Genomic DNA, 18,585 nt, shown 5'->3' on the forward strand with positions numbered 1-18,585 from the left:
CAAAACTTACTGGCTTAATAAAGGACCATTTATTATCGCTCCCAATTCTAGAAGTTGGTTGGGCAGTTTCTTCTAAACTTATTCAAGCAGCTGTACTCACCTGACAGGTCAGCTGTCCTGGAAGGTCCAAGATAGCCTCATTCATGGGTCAGGCAGTTGGTATTGACTGCCCGTGGAGTGTGCTGGCTCCCCTCCTGGTACTCTCAAATCATCCAGTAGGTTAGACACACTTCCTTACATGTAGGGCGGAGTTCCAAGAGGGCAAAAGCAAACACTGCAATATCTCTTGAAATCTGGGATCCAGAATTCACATGATGTCAATTCAACCACTTTCTACTGGTCAAAGAGTCACATGCTATTGCTTGGCCAGGATCTGTGTCATACATTTGGGGCCCACCAGGCAAAACAGCAGTCAGTTCAGAATGAGGGTGAGGGGGTCAGTCTAAGTGCGATGATAACTGCCCAGTAAATTTTTAACTCAGATGAAAGGCTGACTCGTGAGGTCATGAGAAAGGGTCATATCCTTTAACCCACAGAAAGTCAGTGTGTAAGAAGAATCAGTATATTATAAAACAGTTTTCATATGCAGAAACAGGCCTTTTTCTTTTTTTTTTTTTTGCAGTACCAGGGATTGAACTCAAGACCTTGCGCTTGTCAGGCAAGCACAGAGCCACTGAGCTAAATCCCAGCCCCAGAAACAGGAATTCTTGCCCAAGGTCATAGAACAAGTTTGTGACAGCCAGGAGTGACTGGTGTCCCTACCAGCCAGCCCTCTCCTCCTTCCATTCCACCTGATAAGGGAGCTTGGGCCGGGAATGGGCTGGACTGGGGCATCTGGATATCTGTGCCCAGCAGGGATGGCCCTCCTCTGTCCCACCTCTGCCTCATGTTGTAAACTGAGCCCTTTCACCCCACCTGGCACCACAGGAAGCCCTTAGTCACTCTCTCATCCAGTTTCACCAGGACTGTCCCCACTTTGCAGATAAGAAACTGAGGCCCAGAGGGGGCAGCTGACTCACCCAGTCTCAAAGCTGGTAGAGCCTGTCTCTGGGGTCTCTGATGCAGCCACAGAAAGAGCTGAACCCTGACACAGGTCCCAGGGGACCTGTATGGCAGATGCATGGCCTAACGGGTCTCAAGATGAAACCCACTGCTTCAGGAAGTCCTTCAAAGGCCTAAGTAGAGGCCACAAGGGCCAAGATCCCCTCATATCACCTCTGCAAACAGGTAAGCGATACCTCAGTCCTCACCTATACCATTTTACAGATAGAAAAACCAAGGCCAGACTCCCACAGACACACTGTAGTGGGAGGCTGATCAGACACACACAGGGTCATTTGGTGGCATTCAGAGAGCACATTTATTTACAAAGCGCTTTACAAACATTACTTTATGCCTCCCCACAGCCCCCTGTGAGGTAGGTCAGTAGTCATATCTACAGTTTACAGATGGAGAAATTGAGGCACGAAATGGGGGTGTGGCCTGCCCCACTTTAAAGAGACCTTCCCACCCACCCATCAAAATAACAAAATAAACCCCAAAAAAAGCACTGATCCTCCATCCCAGAGTTGAACTCTAGGAGTTGGGACCAGCCCTGCTCTAGGACTGCCCCCTCCCCAATGGGCAGCCTGACTGGAAGCCATAGGGGCCCCAACCCCAGGGATTCTGGTTCAACCTCGAAGATTGTCACTGGCCCGAGCTGAGCAGAACCAAGCCACAGAGGCCTGAAGGCTATGGGAAGAGAGGACTGAGGTGACTTCATTCTGCAGACACTGGTTCAGGCAGGGAGGAGCCCCACATGGGGCATGGAAGGCATGGGCAGATCCTGGTTCCGGGAAGCTCAGAGCACATATCAGAGAAGCAGAAGTGAGGAGGGATGGTGAGCAAAACACCCCAGGGGCTGCAGGAGGCAGTGGGGTGGAGAGGGCACTGCAGTTCCCCTGAAGAGGATGGTCAATGTATCCCACAGGTAAATCAGGGCAGAGCCCAGCCTGCCCAGAACCCTCAGGGGCCAGATGCCAAGCCTCGGTGCACCCTCCACTCAAGTGTAGAAGGGGCCATGCTGGGCAGAAATCTTCGCCTGGGATGCTCTCTCTGCAAGGCCTCACTCTTCTCTACCAATGGCTGAGATAGTCAGAGGCTTGGCCTGAGCCCCCCAGAGCTGGCCCTATAGGACCCTCTGGAGGTGGGGCTGGGCTGCAGTCTTGCTAAGCTCCTCCTTGGCCACAACTTGCCCGTGGACGTATTGAAAGGCTCTGCCCACGGTGGAAGAGGCCACAAAGATGGCCCAGCACCCACTCCAGAGCTTTCCCCATGAGGCTATGGCTGAGCAGATTTGGGGGCACAGGTCCTCCTCTCCAGCTGGGTATGCTGGGCCTGGCCCTGAGTGCACAGTGGGTGCCCCAGGCCAGGGCCCTGCTATCTTGACTCCAGCCCTTCCAGGTACTCCAGGGCCACATCGTAGCAAAAGTGGTACTGATCCTGGGGAGAAGGAGAGAAGGGCTCATGAGCCTAGTCTAGCTTCGCGCTGGGGAGAGGGCAAGCATGCACCCTGGCCTGCTCTGGGGACAAGGGGGCAATGGGAGCAATGTTCTGACACCACAGGACTAGAACCGAGGCCCACAGGTGAAGGAGAGCAGATAAGGGAAGTGAGGGCTGAGAAGCCTGGCCTGGCATGGACCAGGAAGGACCTCACCATGGTCTCCACCATGTTGGGCTTGTAGTTCCGGAGGGTTTTGGCAGCAAAGAAAACATCCACTAGGCTGTGGCATCGGATCATCTCCAGGACCGTGGCGCAGGCGCAGAAGGTGCCGCTGCGGCCACCCCCGTTTCTAAGAGACACAAAAGGTTTGATAAGAACCTTGGAGATGGAGCCTGGGAAAGAAGAGGTGAAGGGCGGGGCCAGGCAACCAAAAGGGAGGGGGTGGAGTCCGAGGGCTCAGGGCTGAGGGGCGAGGTAAGGGGACTGAAAGGGGAGGAGCCAAAGGTCCAGGGCCAAAGAGCCGGGGCTAGAGAACCAAGCAGGGAGGAGCCAAAGGTTCAGGGGTGAGGGGCGGGGCATGGTAGGGGAACAGGGGCCTGGGGTGAGGGGTGGGGCCTGGGAACCGACAAGCCAGAGGCCGGGCCCAAAGAACAGCAGCAAGATCAGGTTAGAGGCAGCTCAGAGACAGACTGGCATCCAAACCCTATGCCATCACAGAAGACATGCCCTCAAGGAGGAACATACTGTGGATTCAAGAGAAAAAGGAGGCCAGGCACTCCAAGGAAAAGACACAAGGGCGGCGACAGAGAAGGGCAGCAGAGCAGTGGGCAAACACGGGGGAACAAGACAAAAAATGAGCCCTGGCAAGACCAATCACCGCTGCCGGGTGCAACGCCCATCCATGAGGCACAAACACACACACTGGGCAAACGGCAGCCTCCCACTAGAGATCCTCGCCTCCTCTTCCTGCATCGCCGTCTGTTCCTGTGACTCTCCATGTAGGGTCTCCCTTGGAGGATGGGAGACCAAATAGTCCCTCAGTCCTTCTCCAGGGTCCCTCCTCCTAGAACTGAAAGCCCTGGAAGCCAGCCCCAAGTCTACCCCATGGGGGGCCCAGCCTGGCACTGGGAAGCCTGAAAAGTGGGGAGCAAGGGAGTGACTGCACCCAGACATAGGGCTTATCAATGGAACATGGATATTAATTAATTTATTGAAACAATGCATGTGTCCATAAACAAAGACTAGAATTCCATTGGCATTAAAAAGTGCTACAATCTCATGGAGTGAAAAATTCTGACAAAAGACTCTTTTTAATTAAACTGGTGGAGTCAAACATCACACAGAGGAGGCTGGGCAGTTGTTCAGGCTTGATTTTATACCCTGGAAGCTGACTGGTTTGCTCCAGGGAAGGCAGGACCAGCTTAGGCTGGCTGGAGAAGGTCCAGGCCACCACTGTCTGGGAGCTCCAGGGTTTTGGTGCCAGTCCTGAGGCCCTCCCTCAGATTGGACCTCTGCCCTGGCTCCCAACCCCTCCATCCATGTTCCTACAAGACAAGCACTCACAGGCAGTGCACAACGGTGCGCCCGTCCCCGCTCTCTGCCTGCCACTTGTCCACCTCGGCCAGCAGGTGCAGGAAAGCCTTCTTGGAGTCAGGCGTGTCACGGTAGGCAGACCAGCGCAGGAACTGGAAGTGCCGCACCAGCAGGTGGCCCTCCTGCAGCTGCGGACATGGGCAGCCAGCCAGGGGAGCATGAGCAACGGGGGCACAGGACTAAATGGTGCTCCAGTCACCACCCAAGTTCTCACCCTTGAGTTCCTCAGACCACTCACCCGAGAGATGTTCTGCACCCGGAAGACTCGGGCCACCAAGTCTTCATCTGCTGTGCCAGACACAAACTCCACCTCCATGAGGCCATACTGCTGCCGACCTGGCTCTGGCCAGTACTGCAGGCAGGGCTAGGGCATGGGCACAGAGAAAGAAGGCTGGGTAGAGCCAGGCTGGGCTTCCCTATTCCCAGCCCCAGGGCTCCACACCTGCCCTGTAGCTGCCATACCCAGGCCAACACTCAGCCCAGCCTCCCCTGCAGAGACCCCCACTCCACCACTCACCATCAGACTACAGGGCACACCTGCCCGAGTGCTTTCTGCACTGACACGCTCAGATCTGGTGCACAAACCCTTCACAGTCAGTGCAGTGAGCCACTGCTGTGTGGCTAGAAACCTATAGCTAAACATGCTCATGCTCACATGTGTGTGGGTACACACACACACCTGCATAAGGCTGCCTCCTCCCAGTGACAGGCCTAGATCACCCATCTCAGAACCAGCTCCCCGGGCTCTCTCTCACTGCCTCTGCCTTTAGCACTATCTCACAAAAGTGGGGTACCCTAAGCCACAACACAGCTCAGGACCCTGCTATGTTCAGGACTCTCCATGGAGTCAAGGGACTACATACCTGCCCCTGCTAGACCACAGACTGGAGACAGAGGAGGGGCAGAGGAGGTACAGTCCCCCACCCAACACACACATGTATACTTGGGTCCCCACTCCTGGGGTCCTCTTCCCGGAGTCCTGGCAAGGCTTTTTACCTCTCAGGGTAGAGTGTTTCCCCATCTGTAAAATTAGGGTAAGTTGTCTCACCTCCTCGAGGCTCAGTTTGCTTCTCTGCAAGATGGGGACTATCACGAGGCCTGTCTCATGGAGTTATTGTGAGGCCCAGATGCATAAGGCTGATTCACATTGTGTTATGCCTGGCACACAGTAGGTGCTCAGTATATGGCAGGGACAGAGATGATGAGGATGGCAGTCACTTCTGAAGATGGCCCCCAAACTCAACCCAAATGACACCACGCTCCATTTCTATCGCCTGTCACTCTTCCCCCACCTGTTTACCTATGAACTCTGCCCTCCCACACATCTCAGCTCGGACACTGCCTCCTCCAGGAGGCCCTCCTCGATCCATTTTCTCCCAGGTTTCTCTGTCTCCATGTCAGCTCCGAGTCTTTCCCTCTGAGCTACCACTATTGGTCTGTATTTGCTTCCCCCTGGACCATGAGATCTAGGAGAGGCTGGATCTTTCCCCTCTGTCCCCACTGCCCCCAGCAGGGCCTGGCAGGGAGCAGTCCTTGGGAAAAGCTAGCTGAGTACATGAGCAATGAGTGATGCCCATGTGCGCTGCCTCTGGGTCCCTGCCCCCACCTCACCAAGGCTGGGCTTCACTCCCGATCTCCACAGAGCCGGGGGCCCATCCTCTGCAGTCCCGGCTCATGTCACCAGGGCCTTCCTCATAAAGAGCTCAGTCTTCAAGGTCTCCTCCAGGCAGTCAGTAAGAAGCTGTTGCACTCATTTTACAGAGCATCCTCCTGACCCCCTGGGGCAGCAAGTGGGGCTTCGAGGGGTCCAAGACCTAAGCATGTGATCAGGCAGGGCTGGGAGGCTGGGCCTCTGCCTTCCCAGGAGCTCCAGCTGGAACAGGAGAGTCAGAGGGGCTGTCCCCATGGTGAGGGCACTGAGCCAGTGTCTGGGCCAACTTCAGAAGCTATATGTGCTGCTGGGAGGCAGGACTTGGTCAGAAGAGGTGAGTCACTAAAGTGGTGACCTGGAAGGGTGTATTCTTGTGCTCAGCTCCTCCTGCATTCTACTTCCTGACTGCTATGGGGTGAGCAACTTTCCTCCACCACATCTCTCTGCCACACAATTTTTCTGCTTAGGACCCAACCAACCATGGACTGAACCCTCTGAAAACCAGGAGCCAAAATAAACCTCTCTTCCATTAAGTTGTAGGTATCAAGTATTTTGTCCCGGCCACTGGAGAGCTAACCAACAGACCTGCCAGGTGCTGAGTGCCTACTACATGCCAGACACAGGATAGTACCCCATAAGAACAAGTCCTGTGACGATCCCCATTCTACACAGAAGGGAACTGAAGATCAAAGAGCTCAATGAACTTACCCTGGGTCAAACAGCTAGAAAACAGGTTTGAATTTACTCTACCTCAAAGACCCTCATGATGAATGAGCAGTTCAGTTGAGCTATGGGACCTTGGAGAAGGCACTTCATCCCTTCAGGTCTTAATTTTCCTTTCTTTTCTGAAGCCTCCACCTCAAGGTCACTGTATGTAGATTGTAAATTAGGCCATAAGTGCCAAGCCGAGTCCTTGGCTTACTGCAGCTGATTTGCTCCTGTCTGACACCCCTGTTTTATAGATGAGGAAATCCAGGCCCTGGGAGGGAGTATGACTGGTCCTCAGCCATACCACAAACAGGTGGCAGAGCTGAGCACCAACTTTTGACTTTGGAGAATGAGCCCTTGAAGACAGGGAGGCGCTGGCCCACAGGGCCCTCACCCAGGCCGAGTTGGACTGGTTCAACTGGTTGAGCATAACGATGGAGGTGCACCCATAGTCGTAGACCAGCCGCCAGAAGTCAGGCATGGTGCTCTGCAGCGGATGTAGGGTCACGATGAAGGCCGCACTCCGCGTGTAGCTCTGCAGAGAAACAGCATTCAGCAGAGCCCTGTATGTAGCCCCGATGTGAACTGATGGTCCGCCACGGGCTGTCTTCCCACTCAGCCCACCCTGAGCTGCACAGCTGGGCCTGCAGAACCAGGCAGGACCAGGCAGCCTGAGGGCCAATTTCACAGGCTGGTTAGCACACTGATTCCTGAGTGAGGGGGTGGGCTGCCAGCCTGTAGTGCCCAAGCCCATGGGCCCCCACAAACTAAATAGCAAAAGATACTCAAATGTGGAGCCAAGCTTGCTCCCTGCCCCTGTGCCTTTGTGTGTGCTATCTCTGCTACCTAAACTCAATTTCCTAAATGTCTGCATACTCACTCCCTTGCTTGCTTCTGGTCTTTGCTTAACTGTCTGTCACCTTCTCAGAGAGGACCTCCCTCACCACCTCATCAAAAACAGCCAGGCAGTAACATGCCTTCTGCCTTGTTTTCTGTAGAAATTTCCATGCATGACATTCCATTGTATATCTATTTACTAACTGTCTCACCAGACCCCCCAGATGCAAGGCTCAGAAGAGCAGAGATTTCAGGATGTGGCCTCTGCCTGGCACGTTGTAGAGATTCAATAAATATCTTTGAACAAATAAATCTCTAGGCCATTTCCAACTCCACAAGTGGAAGGGTCTGAGACTCCACCCTCCGCTCCGCAGGTGGTGACAGGCATCAACTCTGTTTCCCTCATTCTGCCAGGTGAGCTGTCACCCAGCCTCCTCCCCACCAGAGCTCCAGCCCCAAGCTGTCCCTGGTGTCCTGCCTTGTTCTAACCCTACCATGTCTCCCTCCCTCTCCTGAGCCCTTCTCCTATAACCCCATTCCCTGGCCCCAGCCCCAACCCTAAAGGCCGGTGCAGGCTCCTGGGATCCTGGCCCTTGTCTGGCTTCCTCTAGACTTGATCTTGAGTTGGACCCTGAGCAAAGCTTGACCTGCCCTTTGCAGTCCCACACGGAGCAGGCAGAGAAACTAGGCCCCTCCCCAGTCTGCCCACCGCCCCTCCCCAGTCTGCCCACCGTCCCTCCCAGGCCTCTCTGAAGGCTCGCTGACCACAGCTCCTCAAAGCCAGGCCCAGCAAGACTCCAGAACTCAGGCCCTCTGGGGCTTCTGCAGACTGGACCACCCCAAACAGACCCATGCTGACCCCCAGGCAAGCCCACTGCAATCCAAGAAGCAGGGTCCCCTGGGTCCTGGGCCAATCCAGTCCCACATGACTAGGATCAGGTGTCTGAGCTATCAAGGACCCAGGATGGGGCAGGGCTCTGCCAACAGCTTCTCCAGTTAATGGTTCCCCCATGTGGGGGGATCCCCAAATGACCCTCCCCAGCTAGGAGTCTCAGGACTCTCAGTGATCCTCCTTTTCACCCCCGAGTGTGTAGATGAGGCGAAGGAAGAGGCTGGGAAGGAGGTCACAGAATCCCTGCTGCCCATTCCAAACTCTGCCACCCCTCAGGACCCCTCAGCAGGCTTGGACACCCTCTGGGGAGCAGGCGGGCACTCATATGCACACTGAGTGACCATGCTGCTGAGACCTCCCTGTCTCCCACCTCAGTGGTTGGGGCTGCTCTTCCCCTTGCCTTCAGCTCACACCAGGAAGGCCCCTGGGTGACAGGAAACCCCTGACCATAGAGTGGGAACCCACTCTCGTGACTGAAACCCCGCTGTCCCCTGTACCACCCTGCTTGGGGGACAGGGGGGATCATCCAGGAACCAGGCCACAAAAGGCCCGCCTCCCTCCTATCCACTGCAAGGCACCCGCTCCCACCTCTCACCTCCACGTGGGGGCATCCAATAGTGCTGCACATGGCCACGGCTCCCCTCATTCACCTCTACCCTAGGGATTTGCTCACCTCAGCCCCTTCCTCTCACTGCCACATATGGCAGCCTGTCCCAAATGTTATGGGTGACCGTGGGCATACAGCTGCATGTGGGAGACAAGCTGGCCTACTGAGCGGCAGAGGCATAGCTGGCCCATGTGGCCACATACCCAAAGTCACATTCTCCAGTGTTCCCTTCCAGATGCTCCCTCAGAGGGCAGCATCTCCGGCCTCTCAAACCCCACCACCCCTCTCCTGCTCTGCTAGCAATACTAGGTAAGGAGGTTGGCCCCTTGGGCTGGGACACAGAAAGTGACTTCTAAATGGCTCCTAAGCCTTCAGACTACAGCCAGGTAGGGCCAGGGAGCAAGTCATGATTCCAGGGCAGGTCCTAGAGCAGGGTGTGCAGATCTTCCTAGGACAAGCTCCCTGGCTCCAATATCAGATCTCAAGTCCCAACCCCAATCTTCAAGGTCTCCCTAGCCAAAGTCCCTTGAATCACTCATCCTACTCAACCAAAGGCTACTGGGCCTGATCCTGGAGACAGCCCTGCCTGAACTCCACAGCCCAGACTCCCGCTTGGGCACACAGTACACAGAGGGAGCACTGGCTTGAATAATACCCAGACTAGAAGGTCAACTGGGATAGGAGGGTCACCCCATGAGCCTGGTCCCCAGAATGGGCAGTGTCCCCACACACACACACCAGAACCCTCAGCTCTGCCCCCTTGACTCCTGAACCTTTCCAGCACTGCTGGGAGGGGGAGTTCCAGCGCCCATAGACCCTGAGCTCTCACGTCAGTCAGGGCCGCATTGATGTAGTTGTTGGGGTCACCGTCAGTAGAGACAAGGAAGGGTAGGCAGCGGTCTGGTGGCAGGACATCCATGCTTCGGTTCTTGTCACGGTTCCGTGGCAGCAAGGCGATGCTGCATTCCTCCATGTCCAGTGGTGGAGTGACCGAGTTCAGCGTCTGCCAGGAATGGGGCAGCATGAAGAGGCATGCCTGGTGCCTGCTGAGCCTCCTCACTGCCCCAGGAAGGACAATGGCTGGGTTACCAGCTCCAGAGAGAAAGGAGAGAAGATAGACCCAGGCTGCCTGTCCACATGCCACACAGGGCCTGCACTGTCACCAGTGTTACCTTAAGACAAGCTACTGTCCTTCTCAGCCTCAGCTTCCCTCAGCTGTAAAATGGGGAGATAATCTGCCTACTTGTGGGGCTGGTGGGAGGATAAAGTGAGATAATGCTAGGCATTGAGCAGAGTCTGGCACACCAAGGCTTAATATGTAGGGGACATAATTTGGGGATGGAGGCGCACAACTGTAAACCTAGCACTCTGGCAGGGAGAGGCAGGAGGATCACAGGTTCAAGTGCAGCCTGGGCAATGTAGCAAGTCCCTGTCTAGAAATTTTTTTAAAAAAATTTGAAGGGCTTGGGATGTAGCTCAGTGCAAACACCTTGTGTTCAATCCCTAATACAAAACAAAAAAAAAAAGGTAGGAGGCACAGTAAGGACCATTACTGGCTTATCAATGCTGTCAATGAGACAATCCCTGAACCCTCCTCTGCCATAACGTGGATTGCAGGTACCAGCAGAGGGGTCACCTTCCATGGTCAGGGACCCATCTGAACACAGTGCTGGGCCTGAGCACCTGGCTCTAAACCAAGACAGAGCTCTGGGCATCTTCTTCGCCCCTATGCCATCAGGCCTCATCTCTTGCTCTTGTTGTTAGGGATCCCTCACAGGGAACTCAAGTCTGTCACAATCCCCAAAGCCTGAAACCCTTTTGCAAGAGCCACTGGCTGCCTCTCCATGAGATTACCCAACGTGTCTGAGCACCAGCAGCTGTCTTGTCCCACCAAGGGACCCTGGAGCGAAGAGGACAGCTGGGGACTCTGGCCATGTAAATGGGGAGGCAACCAAAGCCTGGGTCCATCAGTGAGCTCCACCCTTCCAGCCTCAGTGACTGGAGCAGGGATAGGTACATGAGAGACTGGTGTAGGGTTTTTATTGGGGGTGTTGGAGGTAGCAAGGGTCTCCTAACAAGAAAGATGACATGAGCCTGGCATTTCGGGGGACCAACTATGGTCTGACAACAAAGCCAAGAATAGGAAAGCAGGACCAAGGGCACACACATCGTCATCTGAGCCCCTGGATGCAGCCACTACTGAAGCTGAACCATCATCCCTTAGCCTCTGCAGTTCCAGGGGCTATTGAGCTGGCTCTTTATCACTTATGACCAAAAGCTCCTGGTAAATCCAAACACTGTAAGGGTGATATTAACTACCTTTCTTTTCTGGATAATAAAACTGAGGCTTAGAGAGGTACAATGACTTGCTCAGGCTGCTCACAGGTCCTAACTAGATAAGGCAGAATTTGAACCCAGCTTTATCTGACTCCAAAGCCTAGGATCTTAACCACCTCTTCCACTGTTTCAAACTCCTTCCTAGTAGTCCAACTCTTTCCCTCCATCTGTGTCTCAGTCTGGTCCTTCCTGCTTGGCTCCCAGTGGCTACAGTACTGAGGAGTCCCAACACACACACACACACACACACCCTCACTCATTCCCCCCACCTGGAATTCTTCCCGCAGCTGGGAAGAATTACTCTGAGGGTCAATGCGGATCATCTCCCTGTACGTAGCCTTGAACTCATTGACAGGGATGGTGGTCTCCCCACACAGACAGGCCTCCAGGATTGCATCATGGATGAAGATGTACTGCTCCTGAAACAGGAGAGGAGAATATGAAAAGGAGGCAGGGACTGGGAGCTGGCAATCTGCAGGGGAGAGGGACATGAGTAAGCTCAAGGTTGAGGCAGGGGGACTCCAAAGTGGAGCCCGACCTTCCTGGAAGCAACCTCCACATCTCACACTGCATCCCTAGAACACTCCCAGGAGATGCTCTGTGGGGTGACAGGATGGCCCCAAGTCATAGATCTAGTGAGGATACAAACCCAGGCACAGCTCGACTACAGAACCCACTGCTCTTTGACCTCACCCAGCACATCATGGGGCTGGGTTTGGGATGATCCCAGGAGGCTGGCAGCCCAAGGTCACGGAAGGTCCCAAGGAAGGGAAGAGCCTAAGGACACCCTTCAGACACACTCCACCACTCTGAGCTCCTCACAAGAGACCAGAGTCCTAGAGGGAGTGGGGGGGACAGGGTGGGGTCCCTGCACCTCGGTCTGAATCATGTTGACACGCCGGGAGCATAGGGTCTTCACGCAGTTGTAAATGTCCACAACACCCTCACACTCCGCCATGTCCAGCATCACATCCAGGACGATGTAGCAGCCTGTGCGGCCAGTGCCCGCGCTGGGAACAGAGAGGCCCAGCCCACATTAGAGCCTTAGGAAGGGAGCCCAGAACCCAGGAGAAGAGAGGACAGGGACCAGGCCCCATCCATATCCACACTACTCAGGGGCCAGGGACACACAGAGGTGACCCAGCAGGAAGCAGCCGGCAAACGGACTGCTGGGAGAGTTCTGGTGACATGCGACAAAGGACAGAGCTGGAGATGGGCCTCAGGGAAGGAGAGGAGGGAAGGGAGAAGGGAGAATGCAAGGGTGAAGCTGTACCCACTTAGCAACTGAGTCTGGGGGCAGGGACAAAGATGACATTCAGAGCTCAGTCCAAGAATGTTCGTTCCTCCTGCACATCCTTCGAAACCCCACACACTCACACCAATTCATACACTTAGTGGCGCCTCCAAGGCTTCCAGGCAGGTGTTATTCTTTTGAGCTCCCACAGCAACTTGGCAGGCTCTTATTAAAACACTTCCTGCTGTGTGGTCACTGGGTATGTGGCTGTCTCCCTGACCCCACTCAGAGCTCATCAAGAGCTGGGCTATGTTAGAGCCATCACTGTGATGCACATGCTCAGCACCTGTTCGAGCAGAGTTAAGGGGGAGGAAGAGTGGTCAAAGATGACACCAAGATTCCAGGCTTGAAAATGGTGTTGAAATGCTGGCAACAGGATGTCCCAGGCTCTACTGATGGAGGCTTTGGAAAACTGACAGTTTCTGCTGAGGCTGGATGGGCACAGACAACAGTTCTACTCCTACGTACGTACACACAGGAACATGTGCATTTTTTGGACCAAAACACACGCACTGCTGTTTTATTTTAGCACCACTATTCCTAACAGCTCAAAACTGGAAACATCCCAAATGCCTTTCAACAGCAGAATGGACAAACATATTGTAGTTTATTCACCCAATGGAAGATGATACAATATGGATGAACCTTACAAACATAAGGGTGAGGGAAAGAAACCAGGCAGCAAAGCGCAAAGGCTAGGGGATTCTATTTATACAAAGTTAAAAACCAGGCAAAACAGGCCAGGCGTGTGGCAAACACCTGTAATCCCAGCACTGGAGAGGGTGAGACAGAAGAAGGATCACCAAGAGTTTGAGACCAGCCTGGGAGACCCAGTGAGTTCAAGGCTAGTCTGGACTACATAGTGAGACCTTGTCTCAAAAAAAAACCGGCAAGATAGTGATTGTTCTGGGAAGGGGGACATTCTGGAACAGAGTTAAGGGGGCCCCTGAATTCGGTTGATGTTGTTTCTTGATCTGAATAGAGCTACAGGTGTGTACACTTATGAAAATTCATAGTTACATGCACACTTATTTTGTGACTTATGTATACTTTAAGTATATTATATATCAATGAAGCCTTTATTTTCAGAAGATGAGATCTCAAAGAGACCTGAAGAAATCAAAGAACAGATGGCTTGGAGGTGGCAGGACAGTCAGAAGACTGAATCTGCTGTGTGGGGAGACCAGGGAGCTGATAAAAATCCAGGTAGAGGAGCCAGGACAAGCCACAGAGGCCATGCATGACCTTGCAGGCCCAGGTGACTTGCTGAAGCCCAAGGTTAACAGATTAAGCTCTCCAGGGGAAGAAAGGCAAGGGAAAGATGTGGAAGCCAGGAGAAAGCCCAGCAGAAAGAGGAAGGGCAGCTGGGATCAGAGAACCAATTCAGGAAAGAGCTGCAAAGGGTGTGAAAGCCAAGGGATGAGCCAGGCCTACTGGATGCAGGGAGAAATAGGTGACATCCTTCTCAGCCCTGGGGCTAAACCTAGCACACAGGTGTGCAACGGACACTCACTAAACAAAAGCATCTGTACTGGATGTGCCTGGAGCCTCACTCATCCCAAGTCCCCCTCTAGGGCTCAATCCTGCTTAGCATCTGGGCCAGGGGTGCTGCTGGGCTCCAGGGGCACATATGACACCAACATCAGAGCCAAAGCTTAAGGGGCAAAGGGCCTTTCTGTGTCATTCTCTCCTGCCCCATCTCCAAGCAGGCTGAATTCAGGCCAAGTTCCCCTTAGGGACCCAGAACGTGCCCCACTCGAGTCCGCCTCCCTGGGATCCCATCACTCCCACCTGCAGTGGATGACCACAGGCCCAGCATCCGGTGGTGTGGAGGCCTTGACACGCCGGATGAAGGCCAACAGCCCAGTGGCATGGTAGGGGACACCATGCTCTGGCCATGCTGTGAAGTGGAACTGGCGGACCTCATGCCGGGCAGAGTAGCCTCGCTGCGGACACAACAATAACAGTCAGTTTCACTGGCAGCATCTATTAGAAATTTGCTGTGTGCCAGGCACTGTGGCGAGCATCTCACTGTTTATTTTATGGTGAGGTTTATTACTGGTGAAGTGGAGATAAATGTCCTCTGTAGCAGGGAAAAATACCAAGGCCCAGCAAGGAGAAGCCACTTTCCCGACGCTGGAAAGAAAGATACTATGGAGGACTTGTCAGGGATCTGCCTGGTGCTCAAACCTATGCTCCTGAATGGCCCTAGCAGATATACCGTGACTCTCTGGGCCTTAGTTTCAAGGGGGAAACTTCCTCCTCTGAGGATTTTACAGAGCCATCAGAAGGTTCATGGACTGGACTTGCCAGCCAGTCCCTGAATGCCATGGCCTCTGATATCTGACATAACCACTCAGCCTTGATTGTTTTATCTGTTAAATGGGATTAAGGAGGGCTATGGGTGTAGCTCCCTGGTACAGCACTTGCCTAGCACCCACAAGGCTCTGGGTTCCATCCCCAGCACCACCACCACCAAAAAAAGAGGGATATAATGGTAAACATCTAACCCATGAAGTAAACAATATTTGTGGTGGGCTCAGCACAGTGCCTGGCAGAGTAGGAGCCACCACCTGGGAGCCACTGTCACTAGCTTCATTGTCTCAAATTCCTCTTGGAGTCTCCAGCAGACAGTTACCTCCTATCCTTCCTCAGGGCTCCTAGCAAGCCCTTTCCAAGCAGCTTCCTTGCCAAAGTAGGCAGTGTTCTTCCTCACCCCTCGTACACCCTGGATGAGGAGGTGGGGTGGCACTGTGGGGAACAAGGGTGGGGACTCACCCGCTCCAGGGCAAAAGTGCGCACAACATACTCGGCCAATGTTTCTGTCTTCATCAGTGTGATCTTGATGTCCCCATACATGTCTGAGTCCTCTGGCCAGTACCGTGAGCACTTCACCTGCAGGTCCCACAAGCCAGGACTCAGTGGGTTCTTCACATCCTCCAGGGCCCACCCTTCCCCAGTGACCCCCCAGGCCCGCTTACCCTGCCCACCTCTACCAGCTTGGTGATCATGACGATGCTGGAGCAGTGCTCCTGCCACACCATACGCCAGAAATCGTAGATCATCTCGGGCTTCGGCCCTGCAGGCACAGACAGCCACCTGTCCCTTAGCAACGTCTCTGCCCAAGGCCAGCAGCCCCTTGGCCCAGCACCACCACCCCAGGCCAGAAGGCTTTCTGGACCTCCATGGGAGCTCTATGCTCACCCCACATTCACCCCAACAACTGCCAATTCATGCCTGCAGCGCCCTGGGGTGAGCGGTACCAGGGAGAGGCCAGTCATGCTGAGTGGGACCCAGGAAGCAGAGCTGGAGGGCAGATTCCCAGGCCATGAGGCAAGTATCCAAGAAGGATGGATGGATGGATGGGTGGATAGATGTATGGATGGATGGATGGTCAGGGGGAAGAGACACAGCCAGGTGGGACCCAGGTAGCCACTAAACTGAGAAGCAGAACCCAACCGCTTGAGGATGGGGCCTGGCTACCCCTTTTGCACACACAACCATGGAGACAGGTGGACCAGGGTGCCATGGAGGGACTGATCACATTGGGAAACACAAACACAGAGAGGGGACAAAGACAGACAGCCAGATGCCAAGAGACCTAGACAGAGAATGGGGATCAGAGAGACAGATGAGAAGGCAGACAGGGAACCAAGCAGGACACCAGGGAAGGCAGACAGCAGGCACCACGCAGTGCAGCACATGGGAGGTGCCCCGAGCAGAGGAGCCAGGTACCTTGAGTGGCTATGAAGTGATTTGATCTGTGATAACCCTAGAACAGAAGAAGAGGGCATGGTGAGGCCCCCAGAGTAGCCTCTCGCTCCCTCAGCCCTCCCTTTTCCTCCTCTCTTGAAGCAGCACCCCTCCTATTCCAAGGAATTGCCCACCTTTGTGCCTAGGCCAACTAACCAAGGTGACTTTGTCCTCCCAGTCCCCAAGGAAAGAGGTAAGTGCAGCTGGGACACCAGCGTCTTGCTGTGTGACCTTAGGAAGGACACAACTCCCTGGTGGATCTACAGGACCTCCCCATCCACAGAGAGGGGAGGGGACAGTTAGTTATCTGCTTATAACAAGGGTGCTGTTTGGAGACAAATAAAGCCCAGAGGACTCTGCCCTGTCCCCAGAGTCCCAGAAGCCTTAACACACCCGGACCCCAGATGCAGGGTAACCAGAGCTTGTCAGCTCTCCCAGGCCCTCTCAAGACTATCAGGATGGACAGTACCCCTCCCCACTACCTCAGCCACCCAGAGCTTGGAGGCCTAGATGAAGGCTTCAAGGTGGAAGCAAATAGCCCTTAGATAAAATTTTCAAATCTTTTAAACCTATTACAATGATGATGATGATGATGCACTTTCTGAGACCCTGTCCCGGTCACATACTGTGCTAAGCACTTTACCTGCACTATCTTGCACAAACCAAAGACCAAGAGCTACTTCCTCCTCCATCTCCAGAGCATCCAGGCTGAGGACAGGAGCCGACCCTGCCCCCGGGACCACAGCCACCCTGGTTTTCCCCACAAGGCCTCATTTTCTGGGACAAATGGCCCACCAGACACCCAGATTATCAAAGTGGGCAGCATGGAAAGGGGAAGAAGTACCACAAGGACAGTACAAGAGAAAACCATCCAGCTTCCACCCCTGGCCTTCAGGTCATGCCCTCAACTCAGCTTCCTGCAACTCCTCTGGTTCCCTGGGCTTCCCAGACGCAAAGAGCGCTGGAGCCAGACTTCCAGGGTTCAAATCCCAGCTCCACCTCCTGCTGTGTGCACTTAAGCCAACACACTCTAGGCCTCCATTTTCACATCTATAAAGTGGAATAATGATAGTATTTACCTCAAGGGCTGTTGTGAGGAGTAAATAAAGTAATATAAGTTGAGAGTCACTAGGTCAAGCACAAAGTCAGTACTTAATAGTAGCTATTATTACTACCATTTTAAAGGTTTGGCAATGTCTCTGAAGACTCAAATAGTATCGACGTCAAGAGTTCTTGGGATGGGGGTGATATATTATAGTATTATAATACAAGTCTTGGAATCTAATGGACCTAGGTCCCTGTCACAGCTCTCCCATGGAGTAGCTGTGCGACCTCAAGCACTGAGAGCGTGCTTCTCACCCTTTTATGTGCACAGGAATCTCCTTCCACCTTGGCAAAAGTCATATTTGGACTCAGAAGGCCTGGGATTGTTGGTTTCCAACCAGCTCTGTCTGGGGTAGTGCTGTTGCTGCCAGGCCTCAAACACATGGAGTAAGCGGCCAGCCTCTTGGCCTTGCTAAGCCTGTTTTCCTCTGCAGAATGAGGACACAGCAAGACCTGTGCTCAGAAATTCAATTGTTACCTTCTTGCCACAACCATGAAAAGGATCAAAGCACAGTCAAAGTGACTAATAATGACAAGTCTCCAAGGCCACTCAATCTTCACTACTGGGAGCCCTAGCAAGTCTGGCCTAATTCCTTCCTGCTGTTGCTCCAAGCCACTGTCTCTGTGTCAAGTCCTCAACAGAGCTACTGGGCAACCGGTCAGAGGGGACTAATAAGGTAGAGGACAGAGTGGGCCTATTACAGGCACTGCGGGTGGCTGCATCCCCACCCCCAGCCAAGTCAAGCTGGACCTAGGTCACCCCATGTAAAACCAGTGTGCTAAGAATCCCACCTGGGAGCGGGTGCCTCATGGGATTCAGCCACAATACAGTACCAGCACTCAAGCACTAGGCAGCAAATAATGGAGAAATGGAACTCAATTAAAAATGGGTCAACTGTGCTGTGGGTGTAGCTCAGGGGTACAGCACTTGCCTAGCCTGCATGAGGCATTGGGTTCCATCCCAGCACTACTGGGAGGACAAGGGGGCTGGTCACTTTGCCTGGTGCCCAGCTGGTCTAAAATTAGGCTCCATTCGCAAATATTTTTGCTTTATTCCAATGTCCTATTGTTTTGTTATCTGGAGGCATCATTTTGGAGAAAGTATAATCCAGGGTCATACAACCTATTTTTCTTACAACCCTATCTGAAGTAAGCATTTAAGCAGACAACCCTCAATGGCTACAGATTAACATTTTAAATATATACATGTGTTGCTGCACAATTATGTGACATAGAGGACATGAATAAAAGTCCAAAATGATTTGATTTTAAAGGAAGGTGAGTAATCCTCTGCGCTCACCACTGTGGAGACCAACATTGCCAAGCA

At 53.6% G+C, this 18,585-nt stretch overlaps 1 protein-coding gene across 11 annotated transcripts in view; it reads right to left on the reverse strand.

Annotated features, from left to right (window-relative positions):
* Positions 1-1,336: 1,336 nt before the first annotated feature.
* The window catches only part of Ptpru (protein tyrosine phosphatase receptor type U), a 78,324-nt gene continuing 61,075 nt past the window's right edge, over positions 1,337-18,585 (reverse strand). For 4 of the 11 annotated variants that reach the window (XM_004850789.4, XM_087215433.1, XM_004850791.4 and 1 more), the window contains 12 exons: positions 16,137-16,173; positions 15,383-15,480; positions 15,180-15,296; positions 14,193-14,347; positions 11,982-12,117; positions 11,377-11,526; positions 9,600-9,773; positions 6,829-6,969; positions 4,314-4,439; positions 4,046-4,203; positions 2,696-2,831; positions 1,337-2,481 (listed from right to left, as the gene is read on the reverse strand). In XM_004850789.4, the coding sequence (XP_004850846.1) occupies positions 2,419-2,481; positions 2,696-2,831; positions 4,046-4,203; positions 4,314-4,439; positions 6,829-6,969; positions 9,600-9,773; positions 11,377-11,526; positions 11,982-12,117; positions 14,193-14,347; positions 15,180-15,296; positions 15,383-15,480; positions 16,137-16,173 (1,491 nt within the window). In that variant the 3' untranslated portion in view covers positions 1,337-2,418. The remainder of the gene's footprint in view (positions 2,482-2,695; positions 2,832-4,045; positions 4,204-4,313; positions 4,440-6,828; positions 6,970-9,599; positions 9,774-11,376; positions 11,527-11,981; positions 12,118-14,192; positions 14,348-15,179; positions 15,297-15,382; positions 15,481-16,136; positions 16,174-18,585) is intronic. The other 7 variants (XM_004850793.4, XM_087215431.1, XM_087215432.1 and 4 more) reach the window with 3 other exon arrangements.

Source organism: Heterocephalus glaber, unplaced genomic scaffold (genome assembly GCF_053883595.1).
Source record: "Heterocephalus glaber isolate CG9 unplaced genomic scaffold, H.glaber_assembly_v1.0 deba00001452, whole genome shotgun sequence".
NCBI classification, from domain to species: domain Eukaryota; kingdom Metazoa; phylum Chordata; class Mammalia; order Rodentia; family Bathyergidae; genus Heterocephalus; species Heterocephalus glaber.